At 39.9% G+C, this 26,457-nt stretch overlaps 1 protein-coding gene across 3 annotated transcripts in view; it reads right to left on the minus strand.

Annotated features, from left to right (window-relative positions):
- The window catches only part of PLEKHG1 (pleckstrin homology and RhoGEF domain containing G1), a 126,994-nt gene that overhangs the window by 16,796 nt on the left and 83,741 nt on the right, over positions 1 to 26,457 (minus strand). For all 3 annotated transcript variants that reach the window (XM_066179092.1, XM_066179091.1, XM_066179090.1), the window contains 4 exons: positions 12,329 to 12,429; positions 8,043 to 8,112; positions 952 to 998; positions 332 to 482 (listed from right to left, as the gene is read on the minus strand). In XM_066179092.1, coding sequence (XP_066035189.1) covers positions 332 to 482; positions 952 to 998; positions 8,043 to 8,112; positions 12,329 to 12,429 — 369 coding nt within the window. The remainder of the gene's footprint in view (positions 1 to 331; positions 483 to 951; positions 999 to 8,042; positions 8,113 to 12,328; positions 12,430 to 26,457) is intronic.

Consider the following 26,457-nt stretch of genomic DNA (forward strand, 5'->3'; position numbering starts at 1 on the left):
TCTTCATTGGAACAATAAATTTGTGTACAAAATGTTTAATCATGACAAGAATTTTCCAAACTATTTCAGAATTACAGGCCAGTTTTTCAAAAAAGTGCTAATTAATTGGATGCAAAGACTGATGTAACGTGTCTAAAATAATTACCATAAATTTCCCACTCCAAATAGATGCAAATGGTGTGAAGTGACAAAGAAAGTCTCCACATATTGAAACCAAATACCCGCAAAAGAAGGAGCATTTAAGGAAAACCAGAACCTTTCTAACCACCAAGCCTTGCACCAGAGGTAGAACTCAGATGCGTAGTAGCCCTAAACTAAATACATTTCTTACGTGCAAAAGCAGGTGGTACTTCAGGATGCGTTGGACAGGTTTTAAGAGGTAAGAGCCCAGAGGCAGAGAATGCTGCAGTGCTTCTTGCCGCTCTCTGAAGAACTTGGCCAGTGCCTTGTTCCTCATGCACTCTGTCAGCACAGCCACAGACCTGAAAGCAACAATACATGGCTTTAAGACACTCTGTTTCTCAAAGTCTGTAGGCAAAGTAAAGAATGGCTTCGTTTTTAGCTTGTAAAAAGGGGAAGCAGGTTCCAATTCTAATAACTGCTGTTTCTGTTGTTTGGTTTGGCTTTTTTTTTTTATCTTGTGCATTCAGCTATGTTCTCCCTTGACATGCAACCAGTCTCTTACTGAGAATTACATAAGGAGCATTCCAGAATAAGACAATCATTTTCTGGAGAAGGGTAAAGCAATGAACCACAAGATCAGATGAAACCAAACTTCGGATAAACATTTTTAAAAGTTTATTATAATTTTTTTCTTTTTTACATAGAAGGTAAATTCCCTCCAGTTAAGGAAGGGAAGAAGCTAACTTTTTTTTTTCCCCCCTAGAGTGCAACTTGCATTACACAAAGAGGCCAAGCGACAAAGGAAGAAAAGGAGCCCATAATTCCTACCTTGGGTAGTTGGTGCAGTACTGCGTATATATGTGGAAATCTTCACTCTGCACGGGGAGGAGAAGTTTGCATATATTGAAATTTTGCCAAACTACCAGCTAACGTGTGCAAGATAAAGATGATTATCAAGACAACATCTTCAGTTCCTGATCAAGGAGTTCTCTATGTTCACTGTGATAGTCCTAACACAACCAGAATTTTGGGGGAGACTTTTCCTTTACTTGAAAGAAAAACCAAGAAAACCTACACAGAGATAAAACAAGTGACTTTGCAACAAAGCCTCCAAGGAACCCTATGAAAATCTATGCATCTCAAAAAACCCCAAAAAACCAAAACCCTGGCCAAAACACCATCACTACACATACGTCCTTCAAACAGCTGGCTGCATTTAACTAGTATTTTTGTGTGCTGAAGCACACCCATATCACAGAATTGTAAAATATCCTGAGTTGGAAGGGACCCACAACCAGCTCCTGGCCCTGCACAGGACAGCCCCAACAATCATACCATGTACCTGGTGTATTTACTGGGAGCAGTAAGTTCTGCAGGTTATGTTTGGTGTGCCATTTGCAAGCAATTACAAATACTTTCACATGTGAGCACAGTCTAAGCGTGAAATTAGAAGCCACAAAAGCGATTTTTTAAAGAAGTAAATTATGTGAAAGCACTCAGCTATTATTCCAACAAGTCATAACTGGATCTGGGTGGGTTTCCACACTTGCCTGTCACACTGAAATTACTCAAACTTAATGCTGATAAGCTTCTCAGAGCTGAAGTCTGAGTTTCACTTCTTTCTTCCCAGGCCCAAGAGTTTTTCTTAATAATCATGATTTAATTCTATGCAAAAACAGATTTCCAGACACATTCCCATGTGCTCTAAGTCCACGTCTGCCTATGAACTTCTATCCCAAACAAGACAAAATTTCTGCAGCTTACTGGAGTCCTGAAGGCTAAGAAAGCACTGCAGAATGGCAAAGTGCTCCCCATATCAATCACTTTTTCTTTCATAAGCCCTAGACAGGTAAAACACAATCCTCCAGCAGTGAATAAGACCCCAGTTTCCACTCAAAGCATCTTCAGAATGGGCTCTGGCATTGTGCAGCACAAAAGCTGTGCTCCATGAGGGGCTGTCTCCCAGGGGTCATTGCTGGTGAATGGCAAGACCAAACATCTGCATTCACAGAAGGCACAGCACTCTGAGAAGCACCACCCCTGGGGAGAGGGCTGACACAGGCAGTGGCTTTTGTTTTTCACTGTTGGGGTTTGGTTGTTTTTCACTCAGCCATTCATCAGAAAGAGCCATCTCCGGCAGTGCCATTTGCCAATTCCAACAGCAGTGGTCCCATCTCCTTCTCCTGGGGGTAAAGCAGGTTGTGCCATTCATCTCTCCACTGAGCAGTGATCCATAAGGACCCTGTATGAAGTAAGATGTTACCCTGCAGGAGTACAAGTCATTGCAATTCATTTCGGTATGTCTTACTGGATTTCAGTATTCACTGTTCTGAAAAAAATAACTCAAGCAAACTTCTAATAAATGTTTCCCCAGGGGATTGTGATCCCCATTTCCTCACTGGTGGGCTGTAAGCTTATTAAACTTCTCTTCTCTTAGAAACCAACAAACGAACTAGAAGTAGTCTTGATACAAATACAGTTAAATAATTGAGCTTGGTTTTTCACTCTTGAACTAATTTTGTCAGCGCAGTTCATTTTTGTGGCAGTGTTACCTACGCCCCATGTCCACATGCAGAGGAAGTGAGCCTGTGTCACAGCCACTCCCTGTCCATGCTTGGAACCCCAGCCACAGCTTCAAACTCTCTCCACTCAAAATGAAGAATTAACAAACCTCAGAGAGCTGCAGGTATTACACTGTGTAATTTTCTTTGGCAGTCACTACCAAACTAGCCAGCACTCATAATAAGCCAGGGTAGTTAAGATAGAACACTAAGGTGAAATTCAGTACAGTGAAAAAATGTAATTTATTTTACTTATGTATATATTAATTAAAAGTTTTCATTTAGAGGATTTTGATATAAATTTTAATATATTCCCATGGCTATGATAACAGAATAATACAATTTATAGAACTACTTCATAAGCAGAGTGAAGAACATTTTGAGCCAATTTATTTTTATGTTTCTATTCTGCTCAGATCACATGATTATTCTGCTTTTCAAACAAAAAAGAAAAGAATATCTGTTGTGAAATTTTAACCAATGAAAGTACTATCTGTAAAACAAACAAGGCCAAACACTTCAGGGTTACAAGAGTAGGCTGTGTGCACATTCCCCTCAAAATCAAAAGCATGGCTGAAATCCCCAGGAGCCTTTTCACACTTTTGCTCTTTGGTTTGGGTTTAGGTTTAGGGTTTCTTTACACAAGGTCAGAACTACTTTTAATGGGTTGGGGTTTTTTTTGTTGTTTTTGAGGGGTTTTGGGGGGGTTTTTTTGTGTGTGTTTTTTTGTTGGGTTTTGTTTTGTTTTGTTTTTTGTCTAGCTATTATATGCAAAAAATTTGTATTTAAAAAAAAAAAAGATAGTTTCTTATGCCCTCGATACCTCTTAACCCTAAGAACGCTTTCGCTATCATCCCTGCTTTCTGAACAGACATAACACCAAATTCCGTACTGTACTTACATGTGTACTTGCTCCAGTACATTTCTCTCCACAGCTCATTTCACCACACAGAACCATCAGAGATCATTTACTCTTACTGAGCAATGTGAGCATAGTGCCAGGAGAAAGTCAAGTACATGTGTTTTGTCTCCAGGATGAGATTGTTGATACGCACTCAAACTTGCAGAACCCTTGTGAATCAACACCATACACCTTGCCCAGGCATTGGCCGGATTCATGTGAACATGTTGGAAAAGTGGTCAAGAGAGCCACTTCCAAGAGAAGTTCTTCTTCATCCTGACAAAACTGCACTGCTCAGAACAGGAGCAAAAGAAAAACTAGGAACTAAAATGGATTTATTATTTCTCCAAATACTTTCACAATATAAGGAAAACACCAGCTACCAGCTATTGCTCATCAGTATTTCTTCGGACATTCTTAAGCTTACCCAGCTTGAAAATAGTTTTGTTCACATCAACTGTCATCAGACCAGATTAAAACTTATCTCTGCATGGAGACTGGAAGTGCTGCAGAGATCAGTGTAAATCTGGGGGCCCAAAGCTGTTGTGGTAGAAGCTGCAAAAACCTGAGACTCAAGCTGAGGGTTCATCCGCATTGATTGCAAGCCCCTCTCAAGAGCAAAGCCAAGGAAAAGCTGACCCCAGCTATACTTACACTGGTCCCTTCCACTGGAATCAATTCACTGCATATCTCCTCCACATGCATTCCAGATCCTCCCTCAACTCTTAGTGCACTGTGCTTTTTTACAGCAAAAGGCACTTTAAAAGAAAATGGAGACTGAGGAAATGGGTGGAGTCAGTGTACAAACTGAAGCCAATTGCCTGGATCTCCTCCTCACTAATGGGATGCTAGGTTAAAGTAATTCTCCTTTTCCCCTTGGTTAAGCTCTCAGTGTGCCTCTCAGAAAACATATGTTCTGAATTTCTGGGGTGCTGAGTGAGAAGAGCAATGTGCCAGAATTCAGCTCTCCTTTAAAACAGCTCACTTACATGTAAATGTATAGAATACTGAAGTCAATCTTCTAATTAACACTGGCATTGTTACTATGAAAATGAAACACTGAACTGGCAAAAAAACCTTATAAACTGTCTTCCATGTGAATAATTAAGCCATAGCTAAGCTTGCACTGGAACCTTTTCATCAGCCTCCAATTAGTTATCAGCAAAATGTCTTCAAGAACTTTTACATACTAGTTTCAATACAGTTCTTTTAGACAGAGAGGATCAGAACTGCTATAAACTGAACTAGTACAACACTATCCTCAGAGGCAGGTTGTTTCCATGCAGCAGCCATCCCACAATGTTAAACAAATACCCATCCACACCATCTGCATCTTGACGCAGAAAGAGAAAGACTGCAATTCATGATTGAATAGCAGGTTTTTAAAGTAAGGTCGCTTTTATGCATTTGCATCTATCTGCCTGTGAGTTATTAATGTATTAAAATATTTAAAAGCAGAGGGATTCAATACAACGTTGTAAGTTGCTATTAAATATTTACATTTCCATAAAGTCATAGTTTTGCGCCATTATTTTACTAGTTAATGAATTTTATGTTACTGGCTAGTTTAGACTAAAAACATTGCTGAAGTCTGTTAATAAATCAAAGCTGCCATTTTAGCAGCTATTTACTTTAGGTACTCAGCACAAAAAATGTTAAGATAAAGGTTCAAATCCACAATGATGTGTCTTTGTTCAAAGTACGCTGAAGTGTGCTTTGATAATCCTTTCCCTTAAAAGTTACAAGGCTTTTTACTACTGAAGCATGGAAGTTATACACAGGAAACACAGTCATGTATGATTGTGTGAGAGAAGTATAATATGCTATACGAGAAATTTTATTGTGCAAAACCAAATAACGAAGATCAAAGAGAATGATCCAAAACTTCAAAAATCAAGCTCCCCACATCTTCGTAAATAAAAATATTTTATACAACAAGCTCCAGAGTTACTTTAACCATAACTGTTCTGTTATACATACAAACCAACTTTGTGTGATTTCACATGAATCCAAAGAAAGGAACAACTTTTACTTTTTGCAGTTACTGAGCTTCTTAAGAGTGCAAAAAGCAAACACAGTAACTACAGTGAAAACTTGGTTATACCTCAGATTTGCAACACCTACAATATTCACAGTTGAGTGGAAAAATGGCACTAGGTCAAGAGCCCGTGTAACCTAAGCACAGTTCCACTGGAAGCATTCAAGAAGTTCCAGCACAGCTACATCCATTAGCCAAGGCTGTGAGCTATGACTTCAGCATGATAATATCCCCACGCTTAACTCACAGTGAAGATCTAACACACTCAAATCAACGAAACAATAAAAGGCCAAAGTCCCATAAGACTTGAAGGAGCACATGCTGCCAAAAAAGGCAGTTTAATTTCCATTTCTCGGTGCTGGGAAGACACAACCAACCAAGAATGGACAACTGGAGTTTGTTAAGACAGTCAGGAGTTGCTGTAATGAAATACTCACGGCCAAAACCAGAACTGTGGGATATTTTGGTATTGTTTGATTTTGCTTTTAAGTGTTTGCACTTGTCTGGATGAAACTAAAAAATGCCTGTTAGTACTGCAATCTCTAGCAATTTCTGAGCCATCAGGCAGTTGCCTGCCAGTAATACAAATGCTAAAAGCATTTGACAAGGGAACAAAAGGCACAAGCAATGATATGCAGATGGGTTTTGGAACTAATGGCCAGAAAGTCTACCAGACAAGCCCTTTCACTTGGCCAATTTGAATGAGAACACCATTTTTTCCTGGACTTCTTATTATCAGTTGCACAATCTCTGTTTTGCATCCCAGCAGGAGTAGTCCCAGTGGTCCCAGCTCTAAGCAAGCCACATAGCAGAAATACCTACCAGCTCCAAACTGTTTTATCTGTAAATACCCTGAAGGCCTCCCAGCTGGCGTTCAGTGCACAGGCCCTGTTCTGACTTACTCACAACTTCTTGCCCACCAGGACCCCAGATCCTTTTTGTGAAGCTGTTTTCTAGTCAGCCAGACTCAGCAGGCACATAAGGTTATCCTGTTCCAGAAGCAGGACTTTGCACTTGCCCTTATCCCATTCTCTCTCTCCTTCAATTCAATTCAATCCAGGCTATCTGTAGCAATAACAACATGCCATAAACCCCACTGCAATGGGGCAAAAATGCATCCTACTTTCCTAGTAGTGGTGCCAACACTAAGTTCTCTCAATGCTTACAAAAGACCAATTACTAGATAAATTACAGCTTTCTCAAACTCAGCTGAAGCAAGAGATCTGGTGAAACAGCAGCACTTAGCTGGTATCATCACTCTAATTTGCTACAAAATCCCTTAAGTCACAACAGTGCCAAACATATTACTGGACCACAATGAGAGTGTGGTCCAGTTAATCCTAAATCCATGTGTTAGACTTATTACATTGAGTGCTTGGTGCTGGAAATGCTGAGCTCAGGACAAAGTATAAAACATGACAGGCTTTGGCTTTTTGGTTTCTTTGGAGTTTTTTTGGTGCTTGCTTTTTTCTTTTTTTTTCTTTTTTTTTTTTCTTCTTAATACAAAAAGGCAAACACACCTATATAGATGATATTCAACTTTAAACAACTACATGACCCCTCATCCTCCAGAAATACCACAGAGATAGCATTATTTTTTAACACACTTGGGCTCTACAGATTCAAGACTTATGAAGATTCTCTGGTTAAAGTCTCCAGTGAACTAGCATTATCTGTACCCCAAATTATTTAATTTCTTGTTGTCCTACTCATTACAGCCATTCCTCTTCTCCCTGACTGGCTCTCTGTGTTTCCTACAATGAAGATCATCTTCTTCCCTGTATTTCTGCTGCACCTAACAACTTCCCATACTCCATATTTTTGGCTTCAGTATTGGCTTCAGGCAACAGAACCAAGGTGTCCTATCAATGTTCAGAAAATTCAAATCATTTCAGAGAGAACAGGATAGACTTTGGGGAATTCCATTTAAAAAGAAAATCAAAGGTATAGTTGTGGGTTTCAGGAAAAATTCTTAGAAAACAATATGGCCACATTTAGTATGTTAATGTCATTGCCTTTTCTAAGAATGCAGCCAAGTTTTATTCTCTAGTTGTTTTTAAGGTGACAAGGCATAACTGGAGTACCACTTGATCACCTACATTAACAGATGCAAGTAAAATGAGAAACCCTGTAACAGATGATAAAAAAGCAAACCCTAAAAATGAATTCAATAAAGAGCTTCACCAGCTCAGATACACTTATTGAAGAAAATTACACTTTTTCTTGCTTTTTTAAAAATACAAATCAGAGGCATAGCCCTATCAATTACTTAGACAAATTCCTTCATTTTCCATAGATTTGCTAACTTTTCTTGGTTAACAAGCTATCTATTACACAAGCTATCAAGATTGGGTCTCAAAAGCTAATAAATTAATCTTATTTCCCCCACAGCACTCTGCAACTGGTGCTGCAGACTTACCTTGGAAACAAAACAATCTGCTATTGCCACAGGATCATTTTCACAGTTTTCCAAATCTTGCAGAAGTTCACTAAAACAAAGAACAGGCCAAGGTAAGACAATTATGGCACACCTTGGAAGAGACACACCTGTATATTCAGAACCAGACACTGCTGTGCTATTCATGGCAGCACTTAATGATGCAGGGAGTCCCACAAAGGGAACAAGAACACCTTTGATGCCCCTTTTCCCCCTGCCCCCAGCTGCTGGGGTTTTTTTATGTGTAGGCAGAGGAGAACTATAAGGAAATGGTATTCCCACTATTTCAAAATTCAAGTCATCAGGATGACCATGAATTGGTTGTTCTGCTAATCAAAGCTAAGCCCCTTCCTTCAGGCAGAAACATCTAGGTCCCATCCCCAGAAACATTCAAGGCCAAACTGGATGGGGCTCTGAGGAACCTGAGCTAATCTGAAGATGTCTCTGCTCATTGCAAGGAGGTCCGACTAGATGACCTTTAGGTGGCTTCCAACCCAAACTATTCCATGACTCTGTGACTGACAGCTCTTTAACAATAATCATAATGGTGTAGTCAGACAGTTGTGTAGCTTGTGTATCAACCAACATGATATAAAACTAAGAAAATGTAAAAACTACTGAAGCACATGCACTGTCCTATAAAGACTTTTTATGTTTTACAAACTCTACTTGAGCCAGGGAGATGATGAACTGCTCTGAAAAATACTGGTGAGAACTGGGGACGTATTTCTCATACTTGAAGATTGTTATGAAGTTCACTTAGGAAAATTAGTCTACTTCTAGTGTGTTTCTTCATTGAAGATAAAATTATTAACCTGGAAAAAGCTGTCTGTAAGGGAATATGTATACACATATATATTCTACATGTATAAAAACAATAGAAGAAAGAAGAAAACCTCAAAGATATCTCCTTGATCCAAAGAGTTTTCAGTTTTACTGAAAGACATACTCAGAAAAAAGAGAGAAAAAAACATAGTTTTCTGCCAAATTGTTCTGTAAAAGGATTATCTTCTCCTCCTCCTCTTCCCCCCCACCACATACACACAGAGAGATGATTTTCCATTTAAGGACAGTTTTCTCCCAATTTGCACTGGTTCCCTGAACAAGTTTTGCCTAAGAGTTCCTATGCCTGTATCTAGGGAACTACCCTTTTCCCCTGTATGCAGACACAATTTCCCTCTGCATGTACAAAAACAGTAAACCAGAAGAGTTTCCTGACTTGTTTTGGCTTCTCTAATTACTGGAGGAAGGAAAGGGAGAAATCAACATGCAGTCACAAGGAACAAAGACCTTAGGTTCAGCAGTCACTGAGTCACTTTGTACTGTGACAATTTAACCTCTACACCTCAATTTTTCCCTTCACCAAAATGGGAATAAAAATATGACCCTTGCTTGATACTGCACACTCATGAAGCTCATTTACATCAGCAAAAGAAGCAAGCTGTAGCAATGGTGACCGCAGCCATTAGTTATACTGACTGACTGTGTCCCACACATGAGTTTTGGAAATAAGACCAAACATGCCAAACAGGCTCAGATGACTCCTACTGTCTGGCAGTCAGACATTCTCCTGATGGCTTGAAGTATGTACCTGGACTGTCATTTTATTCCTACTGGTCTCCAATAAAACCACATCATTTCTCCTTCATGATACAGAAGAGGCACACTTAAAGATTTTATATATTCACGCAATTGAGTCCATGTGTATGTGTTAAATAGACTAGTGGTTTGTGTCTTCAGCACAAACCCATAGTGTAAGGGCTGTTTCTGAATGAATTTGTTACCTATACTGCACTCCCTTCTGTCTCATCTGGATGGTAAGAACAGGACTGGTAAGAGCAGTCTTCCACTGTAAAAACAGCAAAACTGTCATGCTCAGGCATCCTGAAAATCTTAAATAAACCCCTGTAATACCAAGCCAATGTGAAAAAGTAGGGCTATTATTACAGGCTACATTTAAGTATCTAGCAGGAGGCAGAAAGAACAATAGAGAAAAGTGTTGGTCCTGTTCACCTGAATATCCAGAGGTTTTCTGCTGGTCACAGTTCTTGACTCTGCAACTGGCTTGTGCCAGGCAGCCAGGCAGGGAGCAGGAGCAAGCACTGTTGGAGGAACTCCGTGCTCTTTCAGCTGAATCACTAACAAGATTCAGAGTGAAGCATGACACAGGAGCCAGGGCCAGTTAAGGCCACGTACTGAGCTATACAGCTTGGGTTACTATGGGCTGGGAAAATCTGATTCTGGCATCATCGGGAGCTAATACCAGCTCCTTTGGGATGAGAGAGGAAGAAATAGTTTTTCAAAAAGAGATCATAATCATGGGACTAACAGTTACCATGATGACCACCATTTTCGCCATTCAACACACCACCTGAAAATCCTATGTAGTTTAGGTGAGAGAAATTCCCATTTACTGAAATGAAATTCCTCAGATCTGCAAGTCTGAAAAAACCCCAAGACTGAAACCTTTGATTATTGATTAATGGTCAAATTCAAAGTTGAGAAAAACAAGGTAATTCTAAATGTATAAAATCATACTCACAAAAAACATCTGAAACTACTTACAGAACTACCAAGTGGACGATTTTCTGATGCTAAGAATAAATAAAAAGGCTCTAGAGTATGTTTAGACCTAGAAGCTACACGCCAAATTTCACACAGGAGTAAACTTAATCCTTGAAGCTACATTGGGATATACAGTGAGTGTTCCGTTTTAAGAACTCAAAATTTCCAAGCAGAACTTTGTATCAGAAGGCCTGAAATACATTAGCAATTTACTAGATGCTTTGGACAACTTTCCAGCAAGTTTTAACCATTCTAACATATCTATCTCTAAAATTGCCCAAAACTGCTTTTCTTGGTTTTCTTAACTGCTGCAATTTTTTTTTTTAACAGCTCAGTAATTCTGTATAACAACTGATCATACTTGAAAATATTTTTAGTAGGTAATATTTGCATTGGCATAAATGCTTCCTAGCTATCAAGTCTGTCATTTTTCTAGCATTTGAAGGATCAGAAAATATAATGGCCAGGACTGTGTGTTTCCATGCTGTGACCACTGGGAATCTGTAAGCTCACAATCATTGTCTCCTGGTTCTGAAACAGTCCATGAGCCTGTTTCAGCATGCTCCCACTATGTATTTTCCAGCTGTTAGACATGCAGTAAAGTCAGTCGCTGTAGCTGAAGCAGGACACAGCAGCTTTCTAGTTAAGCATATTTCCATTACCCTGCAGTAGCTATTTTAAGCTCCAGGAAAAGACTTTAGATTTCATCTTTGTCCATAAATTCTGAATAGATCCATTCTCACTCTTTCCTTTGACAGTAAACAGCAATCCCAGCAGTTGAAGCCCTTAAAAGTAACTTCCCATGATGATGGAAAAACATTGAAGATGATCTTTGACACAAGTGCTCCACTTCAGAATTCTCTTTTGATTCAATTAAATTATCTGCTGTTCTTCAAAGAACACAGTCGTTTGGGAGATGTTTTGTCAACTATAGCAAAGCTAAGAGAGCTTTTTATTACAGGAGTATTGGTATATAAAAGATGAGTGAACTTTATGTCAATATATTTCCTGCATTGGTTCAATAGTCAGGTTTTCCTTAAATGCTGACTAAGTTAATAATTTTTATAGTAACAGAGGATTCAGATAAAAGTAGCAGTAGAATGCTCCTCAAACTGCAGATACTGAGATCCCACACAATGTGGCACTAGTTATGCAGGCAGGACACTTTACTTCAGGCTCCCAATATACACTAGAATCTCATCTGCAGAATTTAAGAGAAGGCTGGAAAGACACTGAACAAAAACTTCAATGAAGGAAAGGTACTTGAATACAGTTTTGAGAAATTAGTTCAGGGAGTAGCTAGTAGTATAAAACACTACAAAAGCCAGATCTGGGTGATGAACATAGGTACACAAAAGGAGACAATATAGTAGGTATAAAACATCTCTTCATTAAGGCAAGAAGTTCTTTTACAGTGATCTTGCATTAAGCTCAGTTAAAGCACTGAGCAGGTTAGACTTACATTCATCTAAATACCCAGCATAAAAACAAAAAAAGTACGTGGTCTCCATCTTGATGCATCAAATAAACAGCTAAAAAAATCTGGTGTCAGCAAACCAACTTTGCTTAGAATAAAAATTAGTTAACTTCTCGATTTATAGTTCTTGGCTGTTTTAAAGTGATAAAATTGAATTTGGCTGGTTTGGTCCCTCTCGCTAACAAAGGCTATTGAAATGCTTTCATTTAGTTAAAAATGAATTTACCTGTTGAAATTGTAGATATCCCTTATGTTTCCAAACAGGGCTGACCGCTCCTCTGTTCCCAGGGAGAGCTTGGTCTGATCAGTGATACAGTCGAGGTAATCCTACAAGAGAAATGAGAGGGAGATCTTCAGACATTTCCTCCTTTCCTAGGTCAGTAAACAGAGCTATGTTTTATTGTACAAGATGAGCCCCTGAATATCAGTTTCACCTTATTATTACAATAAAGCCTTCAGCAGCCCCTCTGTGAACAGTCACTCTATTATGAAAGGTAACAGTACTTATCTGTTCCCTGAAACCTGGAAATAACAAAAGACTGAAAGCTAAGTTATACCTCTTAGACGGGACAGCCAATGTTTCTCTTGCTACTGATAAACAAATGTTTTCAAATTTCATTCACAGTGACAGTTTAATTGATCATATGGCTGGCTCAAAGACAAAAAAAAAGTAAAAGAGATGAAGAATGTCATTTAATGCAGTCTTAGTAACAGAAAAGCCATATAATGAAGAACAGAAAGCACACAAGCAACAGAGGCTCAGAAAAGCAACCAATGAATAAATTACTTTTTAAAAAATCATAGTTACCAAAGAATGTAGAGTATGTAGAGGACAGAGCTCGATGTATCGATGTCCATGCAATTTACCACACACAGAGTTACACTGCAAATTACATTGCTATATACTCTAGCAAAAATTTCTTTATTGCACTTATGATAGACTCTCATCCAGGGACTTTATCTGAATAAGAACATAAGACAGCTAGAAAAAGCCCAGATCAGCAGTGTTCTGGGAGAACAACTTTCCCACCTCTTCCCTCACTTCGATAAGAGCTCAATGTCACCTTTTTTTCTGTTGCTGCTACAGTATTAAAATTCTCACATAAGGGCAAACAAATCCAGCAGGCTATTTAACTAACTACAGCTCATGAAACAAGAAACCTGATGTGCTGCCACATTCATGAAGAAATTCTGCTGGAGTATGAAAATAAAAGTAAAAACAGTTGAAACAATGTGAAACAAAAATAAATACAATCCTTTAGCCTGTGGCTAGACAACGTGGTGTGGCAACCTCCCAAAAGCAACACAGTCTTCCAGGGTGCTGCAAGAAAGGAACCCTGCAAAATGCCAACAAGACCTTGAAAACTTCTAAGATAAAACTGTGCTCCAGAGTAATATAGAAAAAGGTATTCTAGAACACATACACTGGCCAAGAATTATTCTCTGTGTAAATTCTGTGAAGACGAAGGGTTTGAATCAACCAAGGATCTGACTTCTGGTTTCTGGATGTCCTCATAAGGAAGGTTAAGAATTCAGCATTTAAGCCTCTATGCCCATATCCTGTTGAACCAAAGTAGTGTCAGCAAAGTCAGAGGTGTAACCAAAATTCAGGTTTAGGTATCAGCAGAATTTCTTGTCCCCTCCCCCTATCAATAATCCACACTCTGTCATCACCTCCAGTTACTCCCTCATCACTCCCAAAACTACGTATTTTTTGCCAGGGGAAGGCAAGTAAGTCTATTCCAAAGTAACCTCAGTGTCTTCAAGAAGGGGAACGAGTGGCAATAGGCAGGCAAGTCCCTGGAGTGCCATGTCATCTCTCCTGTGATAGCATCCAACCTTACTCTACCTTCCCTCCTGCCTGGCAGCAGCCTCAGAGCCCTCACCTGACCTAGAAATATATTTGTGCAGGAAGTCTTTGGAATCACAGCCACAGGCTCCCTGAAACTTCAGCTTTTCATTTGTACTCAGAAGCTGCAGAAGAGTAAAAATGTTCAGGATGGTGAGGCAGACAGGACTGCAGCAAGCAGTACATTAGGTCAAAGGCAGAAGTAGATAATATATTCAGCTCTACTCCAGTAACAGTATTAAACAAACAACCTTTTCTGACCACAGACACATATTCATCATATAAAAGCAAAGAATAGAAAAGGTCCAGTGGAATTGTGATCCTCTGGAAACATTTTTAGCACTGCAGGGACACTGTAGCACCCTGAGCTGATATGACAAGGTTGGACTGCAGAGGAATGGAAATCTTACAATAAGTAACTCCATACAGCACATTTAATGAATAAAGAGGAGTTCCTTTCCAACTCATTCATCTCAGCATAGCTGGACTTGTGTTTCTTCAAAATAATAAACAGTCCACAGTTATTTCCAGTATTGTGGACAGCGTTATATGCATGACCTGGTTTCTGCCCCTTTAGTCCTCTTATCCTGATTTTCCTCCACATATACATACTCTTCTCAGTCTTTTACCAACTATTTGTGAGAAAGAGGGAACCAAGTACCTTTCTAATGTTGCTGCCAAGCAGCAGCCTGCAGGTTCTTTGGCAGTTTTCCCGCACCCCTGTAACATATGCCAGTATCAGCCTATATACACCACACACCCACAGGCTGTGCTCCCTTTTGCCGGAAGTTCCTTCAAACTGTGCTTCAGCCCTCTTCTTCATCCAGCCTCAGATCAGAAACAAACCAGAAACAACTGGGTGCATTTGTTCTTACCTAGGGCAAAGTAAGATCCCAAAATGCCTGGGATTCAGAGCTACCTTATACCTCATCTTATACTGCTAGGAAATTACACAATTTTGGGGACTGCTTTCCTGGTTTAGCTTTCTGTCTTTGCCAGCATTACTGACTTGAGACTACAGACATGTTTACATTGCTGTTATTGGTGTAAGCAGATACCTGCAGTAGACACACACCAAAAATCTCCAGGTATCCAAGTTTTTGTGAAAAAGGTGGACCTTGCACAGACTTAACACATTGGTGTCACGCAGACTAGGCCCTGCAGAGCAGCACACTGCTTGCACTGACTCAGCCAGTGGGACCTGATTATACTGCTTTATAGTGCACGTGAGCTCTCATAAAGGCTTCATGAACTCATGCAGGAAACAGATGCAGTATTGGCATATAACGTCTTCTGCAAGGACAACACCACAGGCAGATCAAAGCTACCCAGACATGGGGATTTTCCTAATTAGTTCCTAGCAAATGGTACTTTACCCCCATGGTAGTCACTGCCGTGTATCAACAGCTGTTATCATCTGGAGCCATAATGAAAGGTTTGGAGCTACAAGATAACAGGGCAGGCTGCAAACATAATAACATGGTGCAGAAATCAATGAAATTTATCAGAACAGAGTACCGGCCTTATTCACTTTATTTGTTTCTTGCTAGCATCTATGAACCCTCTGTCGGCACCAAATGATTTGTTCATAACCTTTGCCTTTTACTGCTTCTCTGCAGTTATGGCATAAACATTTAGCTTACTTTATAGGAAAAAAAAACCCTCACAAATGTCCATCTCCTTAGATTGATTTATGGACCACGATTTGCTCTCATGGTATTGCACAATTTTCTCCTCCCTTTTCATTTAAACCCTCCAAAAATTAGGAGAGTCTTGCCAGACTGCCCTGCCTTTCTTGCTGGGTTTGATGTTCTCCCCATTTGTCTTTCATCATGACAAATCCATCAGAAGGAATGTCAGCTAGAAGCTGCATATCCTAACTACTGTCTCCTCCTCCACAATCACAAAAAAAAAAAAATCTCTAGAGGAATAAAATTATGAAAACACTAAACTTAAGAGGCTAAAAAAATAATTAAATGAATCAGAAATGAGAGAAAACTGTCAAGAAAAGCACAAAATGAGCAAAATTATTTTCACATATTGATTAATGCTTTCCATGACCAAACTTTAGAAACCAAATTCAAATTAGTGGGACATTTTCATCTAGCCACCCCAGTTTTCCTTTGAACACATACACACACTTAACTTTAAAAACCTCATTTACTGTTGTTTAGACCGTAGTATAAGTCAGCCATTATTGTGGTAATGTTAAAATTACACATTAAAAGGGATAGTATTAATGCTAATATTAACATAGTAATTCTAAAAAAATGTGTAAAAGCCACACTGCCTTGTAAAATGAGAATCAATGTTTTTCTTGCTCTGCAAGAAACATATCTTCTATGTAAGTTCTTAGTAATCCCTTTACAGGGCAGGAGTGTGCATATAAAAATATCTCAAAAGATAAGCAAAATTGTTAAAAGAGCAGTGTAGTTGCACAGGTACACTTTTGCCAAGAGGCAGGCACACAAGACTGAAAATTTGATTAAATATCAATATCAAAAAAATAATCAAAAAGGGATTCTACCCACTAGGAAACTTTGCTTTCTAATGCCTAAAGCTGCAGGAGAAAACAAAGCTGCCCTATGTCTCTGATTTCAGCAACACACTCTGGGTTCAAGAGCTGAGGACTTACATCACAAAACCTCGGTCTCTGACTTTAAAATATTTTAAACCAGGTATTTATCAAAACTTCAATGGCTTCTAGTAGCGCTGCAGACAGAGGAGGGATAGGCAACATTAAATCAAGCAGGACATGATCCAGGCAGTGCCACAGCATCACTCAGACCCTCAGTTTTCTGATACTCCCTAGATTTGTGCTACTAGTAAACCAGTTTTTACTCTTAGGTACTACACCATACTCATGGCCATATTTTTTCACAACTCCCCTCTATCCAACAAACATGTTTTTGGCCCAAGTCAGATGGCTGTGCAGAAGTGGAACCACTGAAACAGCTCAGCAGCCTTGGCCACCTAAGCATTACTTCCACACCACTTGGAGGAAAAGGCTGCAGGCCAGAAGGAAAATATGCCATGAAATGGATCCTATTTGTAGCCTGCTAGCTAGAGCCATGCTGCGTGAACTAGCCACACATTTATTAACTAAGAAAGTTGGGCAACAGATATACACTAGAATAGACACTATAAAATGCTTCCCAGTGCTTATTCTGCTAATTATATGCGTAATTATAATATGTACCAATTCAACTTTCGCCTGATTTTTTTCCTATTCTTTTTTCCCCATTATTTATTTTAGTTATTAATTTATCCAGCATGTATAGCAACATACTCTGAATGCCTTGTGATTCAAAGAATAGCATGCTATCCACACAACAGGTGGCCAAGGATGATGAATTCTGGTTGGGGCAGCTCATTGCATCTCTTTTCAATTACTTAAAGTACTGCTGTGCTCTGCAAAGGCAGTGTGCATTTGTACACTGAGCATACTTTGCTATCTTGCTCTAGTTCCTTTGGTTATATGAGTCCAAGGGATTGAAACCCAAAAATGCTTGCACTGTCCACCCTACAGATTCACTACATGCAAACCCAGAACCCTAAATAAAAAAGAAAAATTCTGTGAGTATGTCTTTCTACTTTCTGCTTTTACTGGTATTTGGTGTGGTTTTTTTATACAGAAGCTGTAAAAACCTCACATAGACCAAAGCATGGACAGGTCTGAAAGACCAGCCTCTACCTGGGTCTATGCCCACGAAGGCACACACTGACCAACAGCCTGAGCCAGGGTCTTTCTGAGGACAGTGCAGACTTGGAGACACAGCCTCCTCTGTTCCCTCCAGCAGGGTGAGCAGAAAGCACCTGCACTCCATGTGCTTCCTCCACACCTTTTCCATTTGCTTTATATCCCCCGGTACCTTGCATGTTAGACTGCCACTTGTCAGCAGCAGCAAAGCTCTGCCCTTCTGGGAAATGGGTGTGTCAGCCCTTGCAGGTGGGCCTCATAGGACACGTCGAATGACATGCTTGTAGTGCACTAACTCTGCCATCATGGAAAAAGGATATGGAGAAAAACTCCCAGCACTGACAGCCAGCCACCCTCCAAACAGGAGCAGCCAAAACAACCCATCTGCTTTACACCATCTGACACTAGATGCAGTCTGTGATTGATTTCTTTCCTCTCTGATATGCCTGCACAAGAGCAGAGTCTCTGAGCTGGCAGGAGGCCGCCTCGCCAGCACCAGCCCTGTCCCCAGGCCCCAGTGGATGGTGGAGGATCCATACCAAGCTCACCTATGCTTCCAGCCAGCTTCCTCAGAAGTGCAAATGTACACGTGCAGCTGGCTCACACGCAGCCCGTGGGGAGCGGCAATAAAGCGTGACACAGTAAGACGATACTCTGCTGACTGACTGCATACAGAAAGGGCAAAGATTGATGGTGGGAGCACTCCTGAGAACATGGTATGAGGAAAGACTAAAAATAGAGAAGCACATGTAAGTTTTATTTCCACTCTTTAACGCTGCAGAGTAAGGTGATCATGACAGAGATCTCCCTGCAATTCACACAGGGGTTTGTTAACATGTTAGGTTAACAGTATTAACTTAAATTTGACCTAGAGAAATGGATTTTTTTTTAAAAAAAGGGTTTTTTTCTATGTAGCTATTCCTAATGGAAAGATTTTCGACAATCAACTTCCTCACCTATATTATAGATGTTAAAACACTGTCCCATTTGCAACTACTAAGGCCTGGAGGTAGTGGAGGTAGTGACCCCTAGCAGGCCCCCTTCACTTCACTCACATGCATGGAAAGCCACAGGAGGAGTTATGTGTCAGCCAAAATTAGCAGTGAGGAATTCCTGAGTCCTAACACTATGCCTTGCACCTTGAAAACAAACACTTTCTTTGGTTTAGGCTGCCTTTGAATAGTTGCGCCCATGTAGACATGACCACAGGCACAGTTGTACACAAAGTTGGAGATTTCTAGGGCACATCAATGTCAACAATTTAACAGTCAGGAGATCTTGTCACAGGACTTCAAGCTGTCAGAGCTAATCTCAGGAAATTAACTAAAGAATTTGCCCTGGAAAACTCTGTCAGTGAGAGGTCCCTCAACACTCTGTTGCACTGAATCCATTCATAGGGGCCCTGGGCAAAGACAACTGCCTCGCCAGCCTGCATGGCTGGGAGATAGCAGAACAGCTTCCTGCAGCTGTGGGTTCCCCCTCACTGCTTCAGAGCCTGAGCCTTTAAAGCAAGCTCTGCACATCCTCTTGCCCTGCCCTAGTGTCAGAGGATGCCTCTATCAATTTCCAGCATTGCCCCACAGCTCCCTTCTAGGACTGAGATGGGAGAAGGCACATGTCCTACAATGCCTACTCCACCAGTTGAGGGTCCTATGTCCTTTTCTTTTTGCCCAGTGTATGCTTTCTTCTTGTATCCCATGAGACATTTTAGCATCAATGCTGTGCCTATAAAGCTCTCTGGGGAGTGGGACAAAACCCGACACCAGCTGATCCAGCATTGAACTGTCAGCCTGCCTGGATGGACGGCTCTCATGGATTTTTGCCTTCTTTGTCATAGCGAATTTTTGCTCTAATGAAACACAGTCAGAGTTTAATAATATTCCTTTGTTCAACTGCAGGAATTCCATGCTAAAATCTCCCATCTTAAAAAGACAACTTGGAAGCCAGGCTGCCAATTAAGTCAAACTGTAATTTGAAGAGATGCATTAAAAGCACTCAAATTAAAACTGTGATTGATGGATTGTACACAGACAAGCCCTGTAAATGGTCCATCATCTATAATGATGATTATGGGTAAATCACTGGGAAGAGAAACTCACATGAAACCTCACTTAGACATTTCCACACACTAAATTATTGAAGATGAAAAGCACTGATTAAAACCATGTCCCACATTTATCTTCAGTTATCAGCCAGCACCCACTTCCACATCACAGCTACAAGATTTTTTTTCCCAGAAGCTGGCACTCAAAATTGCTGCTCAGAGGAGCGGTAAGAAGCAAGTTCAGAGCACAGGTGGAGATTATGGGATTACAAATGCTATCAGTAGTTTACTGACATGTCAATTAAGGAGTTATGTGACGCCCTCATTTAATGCCTTTTTAAAGCTAAAAGGAAACACAGAAGAAATAAGCTACAGTAATGAAAACAGCCAAATAAAAATAATTAACAGTAATTAGGATGTCAAATAGTTCGAGGTTACTAGGCAGATGAAGTGTTGTGAACGTTTCTAGATCTACACCACGGGTGTAAATCATCATCACCATTCAATAATATCAATCTTACTCAAAAAAGTACCAGCTGGAAGTGTTTACTAATTATAATTTTTTTTTAAAAATTAAAGTTTATCAGGACATCTATAAATTAATTCTCACAACACACTTTAGTTGGTCTGATTATAAGCTTATTGAACCATAATCAAACAAAACATTGAGACCTGTTAAGGTATATTTGGCCTTCCAATATATGAATCACCCAGGAAAAGAACCTGAATCTTGTGGTGTAGACCCTTGCCCTGTTAAAAAAAACTTTCCTCAATTTGTAAGCCAAATGAATGTTAACATTTTTTAAAAGAGATTTCAATATGCTTACACATTAAATGAGACATTCCAGAAGGGAAATGTTTATTTTAAAACAAAAGAAAGGAAACTGAAAGAGTCTGTTTTCCAATGAATGAAAATGCAAACCCAGCATAATGGAGAAAATCTGCCCACATCCTAAACACACATTTATCTTAACCTTAGTAACCACATGATTACCAGAGACTTCTGGATGGCTTTTCTTATTAATATACAAAGAGCAATGAAATGGAACTTTATAATGGGTGGTTAGCAAGGAAAAACTTTGTTAAAGTGTCTTACTGGCAAAATGGTCTTCTCATGAAACCAGAAAAAATGGCAGCTATCTCCACATCATAATTTTCAGGAGTGGCAGGAGCAGAAAAGAGAGAGACTACTATGTGGTTTGTTAAGCATTCAGGCTTAAAGGTCATGGATTACTAGAACACTGTTCACTGACAAGTAATATTTAATAATACTGACACAACAGCTTTAGAAGTAGTCAAATATTTCCATGGACCAAAATGGAAATGAGAACACAAAGAAAATTCCAGAAACTGTGGCCTGGCTGGAAACGCAGAAATGTCTTTGCCTTTAAGATATCTCCACATGTTGAAATTTCTTTACAGAAAATCCCAACTATTCTGCAAAAAATATATAATCTCATTAAACCATCGTAATGTTTACTGAAAAGTTTGGAGGATAAGCTATACTTTCTCCCTCTGCCTCTCAGCTCTCAGACCTCTTCTTCACAGTTTTCCTGCCTACTCTATCAACTTCTATAGAGCTACTGCTGCTCTGTTCTGTGGAGCTCCTTATCCATGGCCAGTAAGCAACAACAACGTGGAGGGCAGAGGTGAACAGACCTCTCTTTTGTTACCTCCTGAATCCCAGAAGGGCTCCCTTCCCCTAGGCAGGGATACAACCTCCCGCTCCAGCCTCAGCGCAGGCACAGGAACGTTGTTTCAACCCTGGAGTCCGCTGCCCACCATCAGCACTTCTAAATGGCACACTCCTTATTTAAATTACATCGTCCCCTTTCCTCCCCGCTCCCAGAAGAATAAAGCTTTCTGGAACAGAAGATTAACTTCCATTCTTTTATCCATATTCATTCACATTCAGCAAGTGGATAGGAGGTTGCAGACAGCACGGTTAAATGATTTACGCCCTGCTGCCAGAAAAGGGAGGACAAGAGCAACAGCAGCCAGGGTTTTCAGCAATTCTGTGGCTCCCTAGAAGAGCAGCAGCCCTCCCTGCTGCTTCTCTCCCACCCACAGCTTAAGAAAGGCTCACTGTACATTTATAGACAGCTCATTTATTACTGCAGCGTAACTCCCCCTTCTGTGCTGTCCAAACACAGAGCTGACCTTAAAACAAACCCAAAGCTATGGCTATACATTTATGCTGTCTTAACCTTTGCAGTCCCAGGCAACCAGTGAAGCTCTGCAATCACATGAGAAACACAGTCTCTGTACCAGCAAGTTTCTACAATGTAGCTGTAAGATAAGAACTGGATGCAAAGTATAGGTGAAGGAAACAGAAAGCAGCAACGACATTTTTTCACTGTCTTTCAAGTACTTGGGAACATGCTGAATGAAAGAAATTTATGAATGTCGCCAGCAGAAATAAGACTGAGGTAGTGATGATGCAGATAAGAAAAACCATGCATCAGTATATTTAAGCCTGGCTTTGCGTATTTCCTGTGAAGTTAATTTATAAACAGATCCCTGTTCATGCCGCAGTATAAGCAGATGCTTACACCACGCAAGTTGTTTATTAGGTTACTTCTGGTTGTCCACAACACATTATACTCCTACTGTACAGCTATAAAATCTCTTTTTCCAAAACCCAGAACCATTCCCATCCTGCCCAGCAAGACATGTTGGGTTTTGCTTCTGCTTTTGTTAGGTATCATTAAAGGACACATATGATGAGGGTTTTACAGCATATGTAGCTGGCAAAACACTTTTGTTCAAGATCTCGGAGTTCCAGAAACAACCGCATCTAAAACTATTTAAGATACAAACACAAAAACCAGTCTGTTTATACTTCCACTACTTTAGGTTGCTTAAGGATGTTTAATATGGCTCACATAAAGGAAGGAAGAAGTCTGCAGGGAAAACTGAGCAATCCCTGCAGTGCATCAGAAGAAAAAGTCTGATTTACTTTACGTATTTCTTTAAGGGTAGCCAGAATAGCTATTGACACCTGTTTAGTAACTTACCCCGTGGTGTTCTTAACTACCTCCCTTCTCAGCAGTCTGCACTGGTCCTGATTCGTAACCAGCAACTCCAGAAACAAAACACAACACTAATGTTCTCTAATAAAGCTACTTACAAATTAATTACAAATTAAATGGAACATTTTTCTGCTCTGATTTATATTGCTGTAACTCTGTTTAAACTTCAAAAACTTCAAGAAGGCCTCTTACACATGTACTGAGATGCTTCAGTTTCAGCTGTCGTATTTGAATATTACTGGAAAAAACTTCCCTTGCTTTTAAGCTAAGCTTTCCCTAAGGAGGTCAATCAGAATTTGACACTGCTCTTTCTTCATAGTTAAAAGAAAAGCAGTGAGAAAGTTCAGCTCAAAAGTTTAACAAATACTAATCACAGCTAAACTTATCACTGTTGCATAATCATACTATGTTTATGCAAAACATAATATTTGTTTTTCACGTAATTTAAATTGTTTATCCAAATTTTCACACGCAACTTATGCCAGCAATCCCAAGGTATCCTTCTCAGGTATGCAGGTTAGCAGGCACAGAAAAAGAGGTCATGTGTAGAAATAAACTATAATGTGGGAACAAACATAATGGGATGCCATACCTACATTGGAATTCCCAGATTTTGTATCTACAAAGAATTAACTTCCAGAGCTACGCTATCCAGCAAACCCAGAGCACAAGCAGCTATGCTTTTACTAACACATCACAAGTGGCAATGTGCACACTGCAGTGCTCAGAGCGGCCTTTTTAATTAACTGCTTAAAACACAGAAGGAGACGTCCCCTAGCTGCAGCATTGGGAGACAGGAAACAGGGAACAATAACATCCCGACACTGACTTCCTCTGAGAAGGGTTTCCCTTAATCACTGGTACCCCAACATGTATCTACCTCAAATATCCAACATTTCCCCTTGCAAGGCTTGCCCCCACCCCACAAGGGGTTTATAGCTTCAACAGCCGTGTTCACCTCAGATGAAGCTTTCCATGCCTGAAACCTGCCTCCTTGATGAGTCGTTCTAGGAGATTTCAGCAAAGCCCTTCCCCCGAGGCTTTTTGAGAAAGAATGCCCTTTTTTGCTCATGTTGAAAAATTTTGGTGACCTTTCCCCGGGAAGACAAGCACCCCCAGGCTGACTAGCAGAGACATGAACCATATCCTCATGTCTCAGGGAGAGACAGCAACAGATTCAAGCATAATGGAGACTTTGTTTCTGAGAGTATGCCTTTGCTGCCTTAATGTAAATCTCCCTATTTTTGACCATTTTGAGGTGGGGGGAAAAGAAACCCTCCAAATTCACGTATCCTTAATAGGAACTTGTAGCAATGGTCCTTTGCAAGGCTCAGCTCAGGCTTCACAAGGCCTTAACCCACAACTGCCGTTCTCAGGTGCTGCCAGTGACATCTGGCTCAGACCTGATCCTCTGAGGCAAGAGCATGGAGAAGATTGTTCCCGTGTCTCAGTGTGTCTCTGCAAACCACATACAATATAGAAAAGCATGCTGTGCAATTTCAGGGCAGAGGAGACATAAAGAAGTACTACAGAAAGATGGGAAGGACAAAATGGGAACCAAAGAAAGCTTGGTGGACACCCCTCTTAACTTCTGTGTACTTAAGATGGCAGAAAAATAAGGAATGGTGATGGAAATGTTGTCAGACCTGCTGGGAGAACTATGGAGAGAGCTCTGGAATCAGCAGCGATGAAGAACATAAGAAAGATTAATACTAAAAAGCAAAAGATCATGTAAAGAAATGAAACAACATACTGATGGGACGCAGATGGGATTTACTGAGGGAAGACTTACGACAGAGAGGCAGCAAGATCATGGGCAGAAGACTGAGCAGAGGGGAATGGAGCATTTTCAAATGAGGAGACTAAAGTATAAAAGAAGGGGGCCAGGACAAAAGATCTGGAGAGGAGATAGGACAAAGACTTCAGCTAGTTCAGTGGAGATGGTTTAAAAAAAAAAAAGGTCACATTTGGAATTAAAGGGTAGAGGAATTCATTCACATAAATGAAGTCTCCCAGATTTCAGATGGAGTTCAAGATTTCTGAAGCTCAACCTCTGTTTACATCAAATATATGTGAAACACACTGACAATGCACACTTTATTCCCCTCTACTCATTCTGTAGATACCAGTAACATATTGTATTGTATTATATTATATTATATTATATTATATTATATTATATTATATTATATTATATTATATTATATTATATTATATTATATTATATTATATTATATTATATTATATTATATTATATTATATTATATTATATTATATTATATTATATTATAATTACCAATAGGGGTGCAGACGCAAGTATTGTAACAGTGCATTTGCATTATTCTTTAATTTTGCAAAGGTAAAATAGAAATGCCGATGTCTTTCTACAGTTACAAGCATTTATACACATTATGAATGTGGACAATAGGGGTCATAGGGATCATGGCGATTCAGACTTCTATGAACTGCAAGGGTAAAACAAAGATTTTTTTTTGGTAACTTCAGGGACAGCATTTTACTCAGGGGAAAAAAAATCACTTCAGTTAGTGACTCTAATTGAAGTTTAAATCTATTCCAACTGCATTACTACTTGAAAAAGTCAGGCTAGGTCCTGAAGAGGAAAAGGTCAGTGAGTTTTGTCCTGGCCAGTACACCTGTCAGCATGACACAAGCAGGAAGCAGAGGTATCCAATTTCTCATCACAAACTTGCCCAAAACAAGCTTCAAGCTGCACTCATTCAAAATTGTAATTATCCTTAACAGATCATCTGATAAAACATACCAAATGGTGGAAAAGTTCACTCTATCCTTGTTGCAATGCTTGCCTGTGCAAGAATCACAGCAGCATACCTCAAAACAACCCTAACCCAACTGTCCTTCCAGGTCACAGGCAAAATGGCTGTACTGGCTACAAAAGCAGGGGGGTTTTTTTAATACTTATCCTGGAGCAAAGGTGCCAAATAGCACCTGAACAGCCTCCTCTCACTCATCCTAAGCCTGCCAAATACTTCCTGTCAGCAGTTGGAAAGAAAATTGGAAAACCTCAGCAGCTCTCCATGATCATTTAAAAATCACAGTAACTACATCCCATGAAGTCTGATTCTGCTTCTGTTTACCAACTTGGCACTGTTAAGATCACCCAGACACTCAAAAGGCAACACAAGTTATGACTTTTTACTTTATTTATTTACTTACCAACGACCTAACAGCATTAGGTCAATACAAGCATAAAAAAGGACAAAATTCTATTTTGCCCCATTCCTCCAGAGTACTTTACTTCAGGTATGACAACTCCATGTTCTAAGGACAACATAGGTTGGAAAGGACATTGCCCAAAATACTGTGCTAGGCTAACTCTTAACGGGCTGACTTTTGATATTATGACTAGTACCAGGATCCTACATGCAATATCACAATCATCCATGTTAATAGGTCATTTGTGCTCAGCTAATCCTGGAAACCAGTTCCTGGCACACTAAACACAACTAAACACAACTAAACTTCTTGAAAGTAATCAAGAACAGTCATCAGGTATTCACCAAGGGAAAGTTGACCAGTCTGATAACCTTTTTTAACTCTGAAATGACTGGCTTGGCAGAAGAATGGAAAGCAGTGGATATTGTCTACCTTGACTTCAAGATGGCTTTTAACTCCCTTAAGATCCTCATGCACAAGCTGAAGAAGTAGGAGTTGGAAAAGCAGGCAGAAGTTTGACTGAGAACTGGCTGAA

Source organism: Chamaea fasciata, unplaced genomic scaffold (genome assembly GCF_029207755.1).
Source record: "Chamaea fasciata isolate MVZ Bird 193981 ecotype frontalis unplaced genomic scaffold, bChaFas1.0.hap1 SCAF_3, whole genome shotgun sequence".
NCBI lineage: Eukaryota > Metazoa > Chordata > Aves > Passeriformes > Sylviidae > Chamaea > Chamaea fasciata.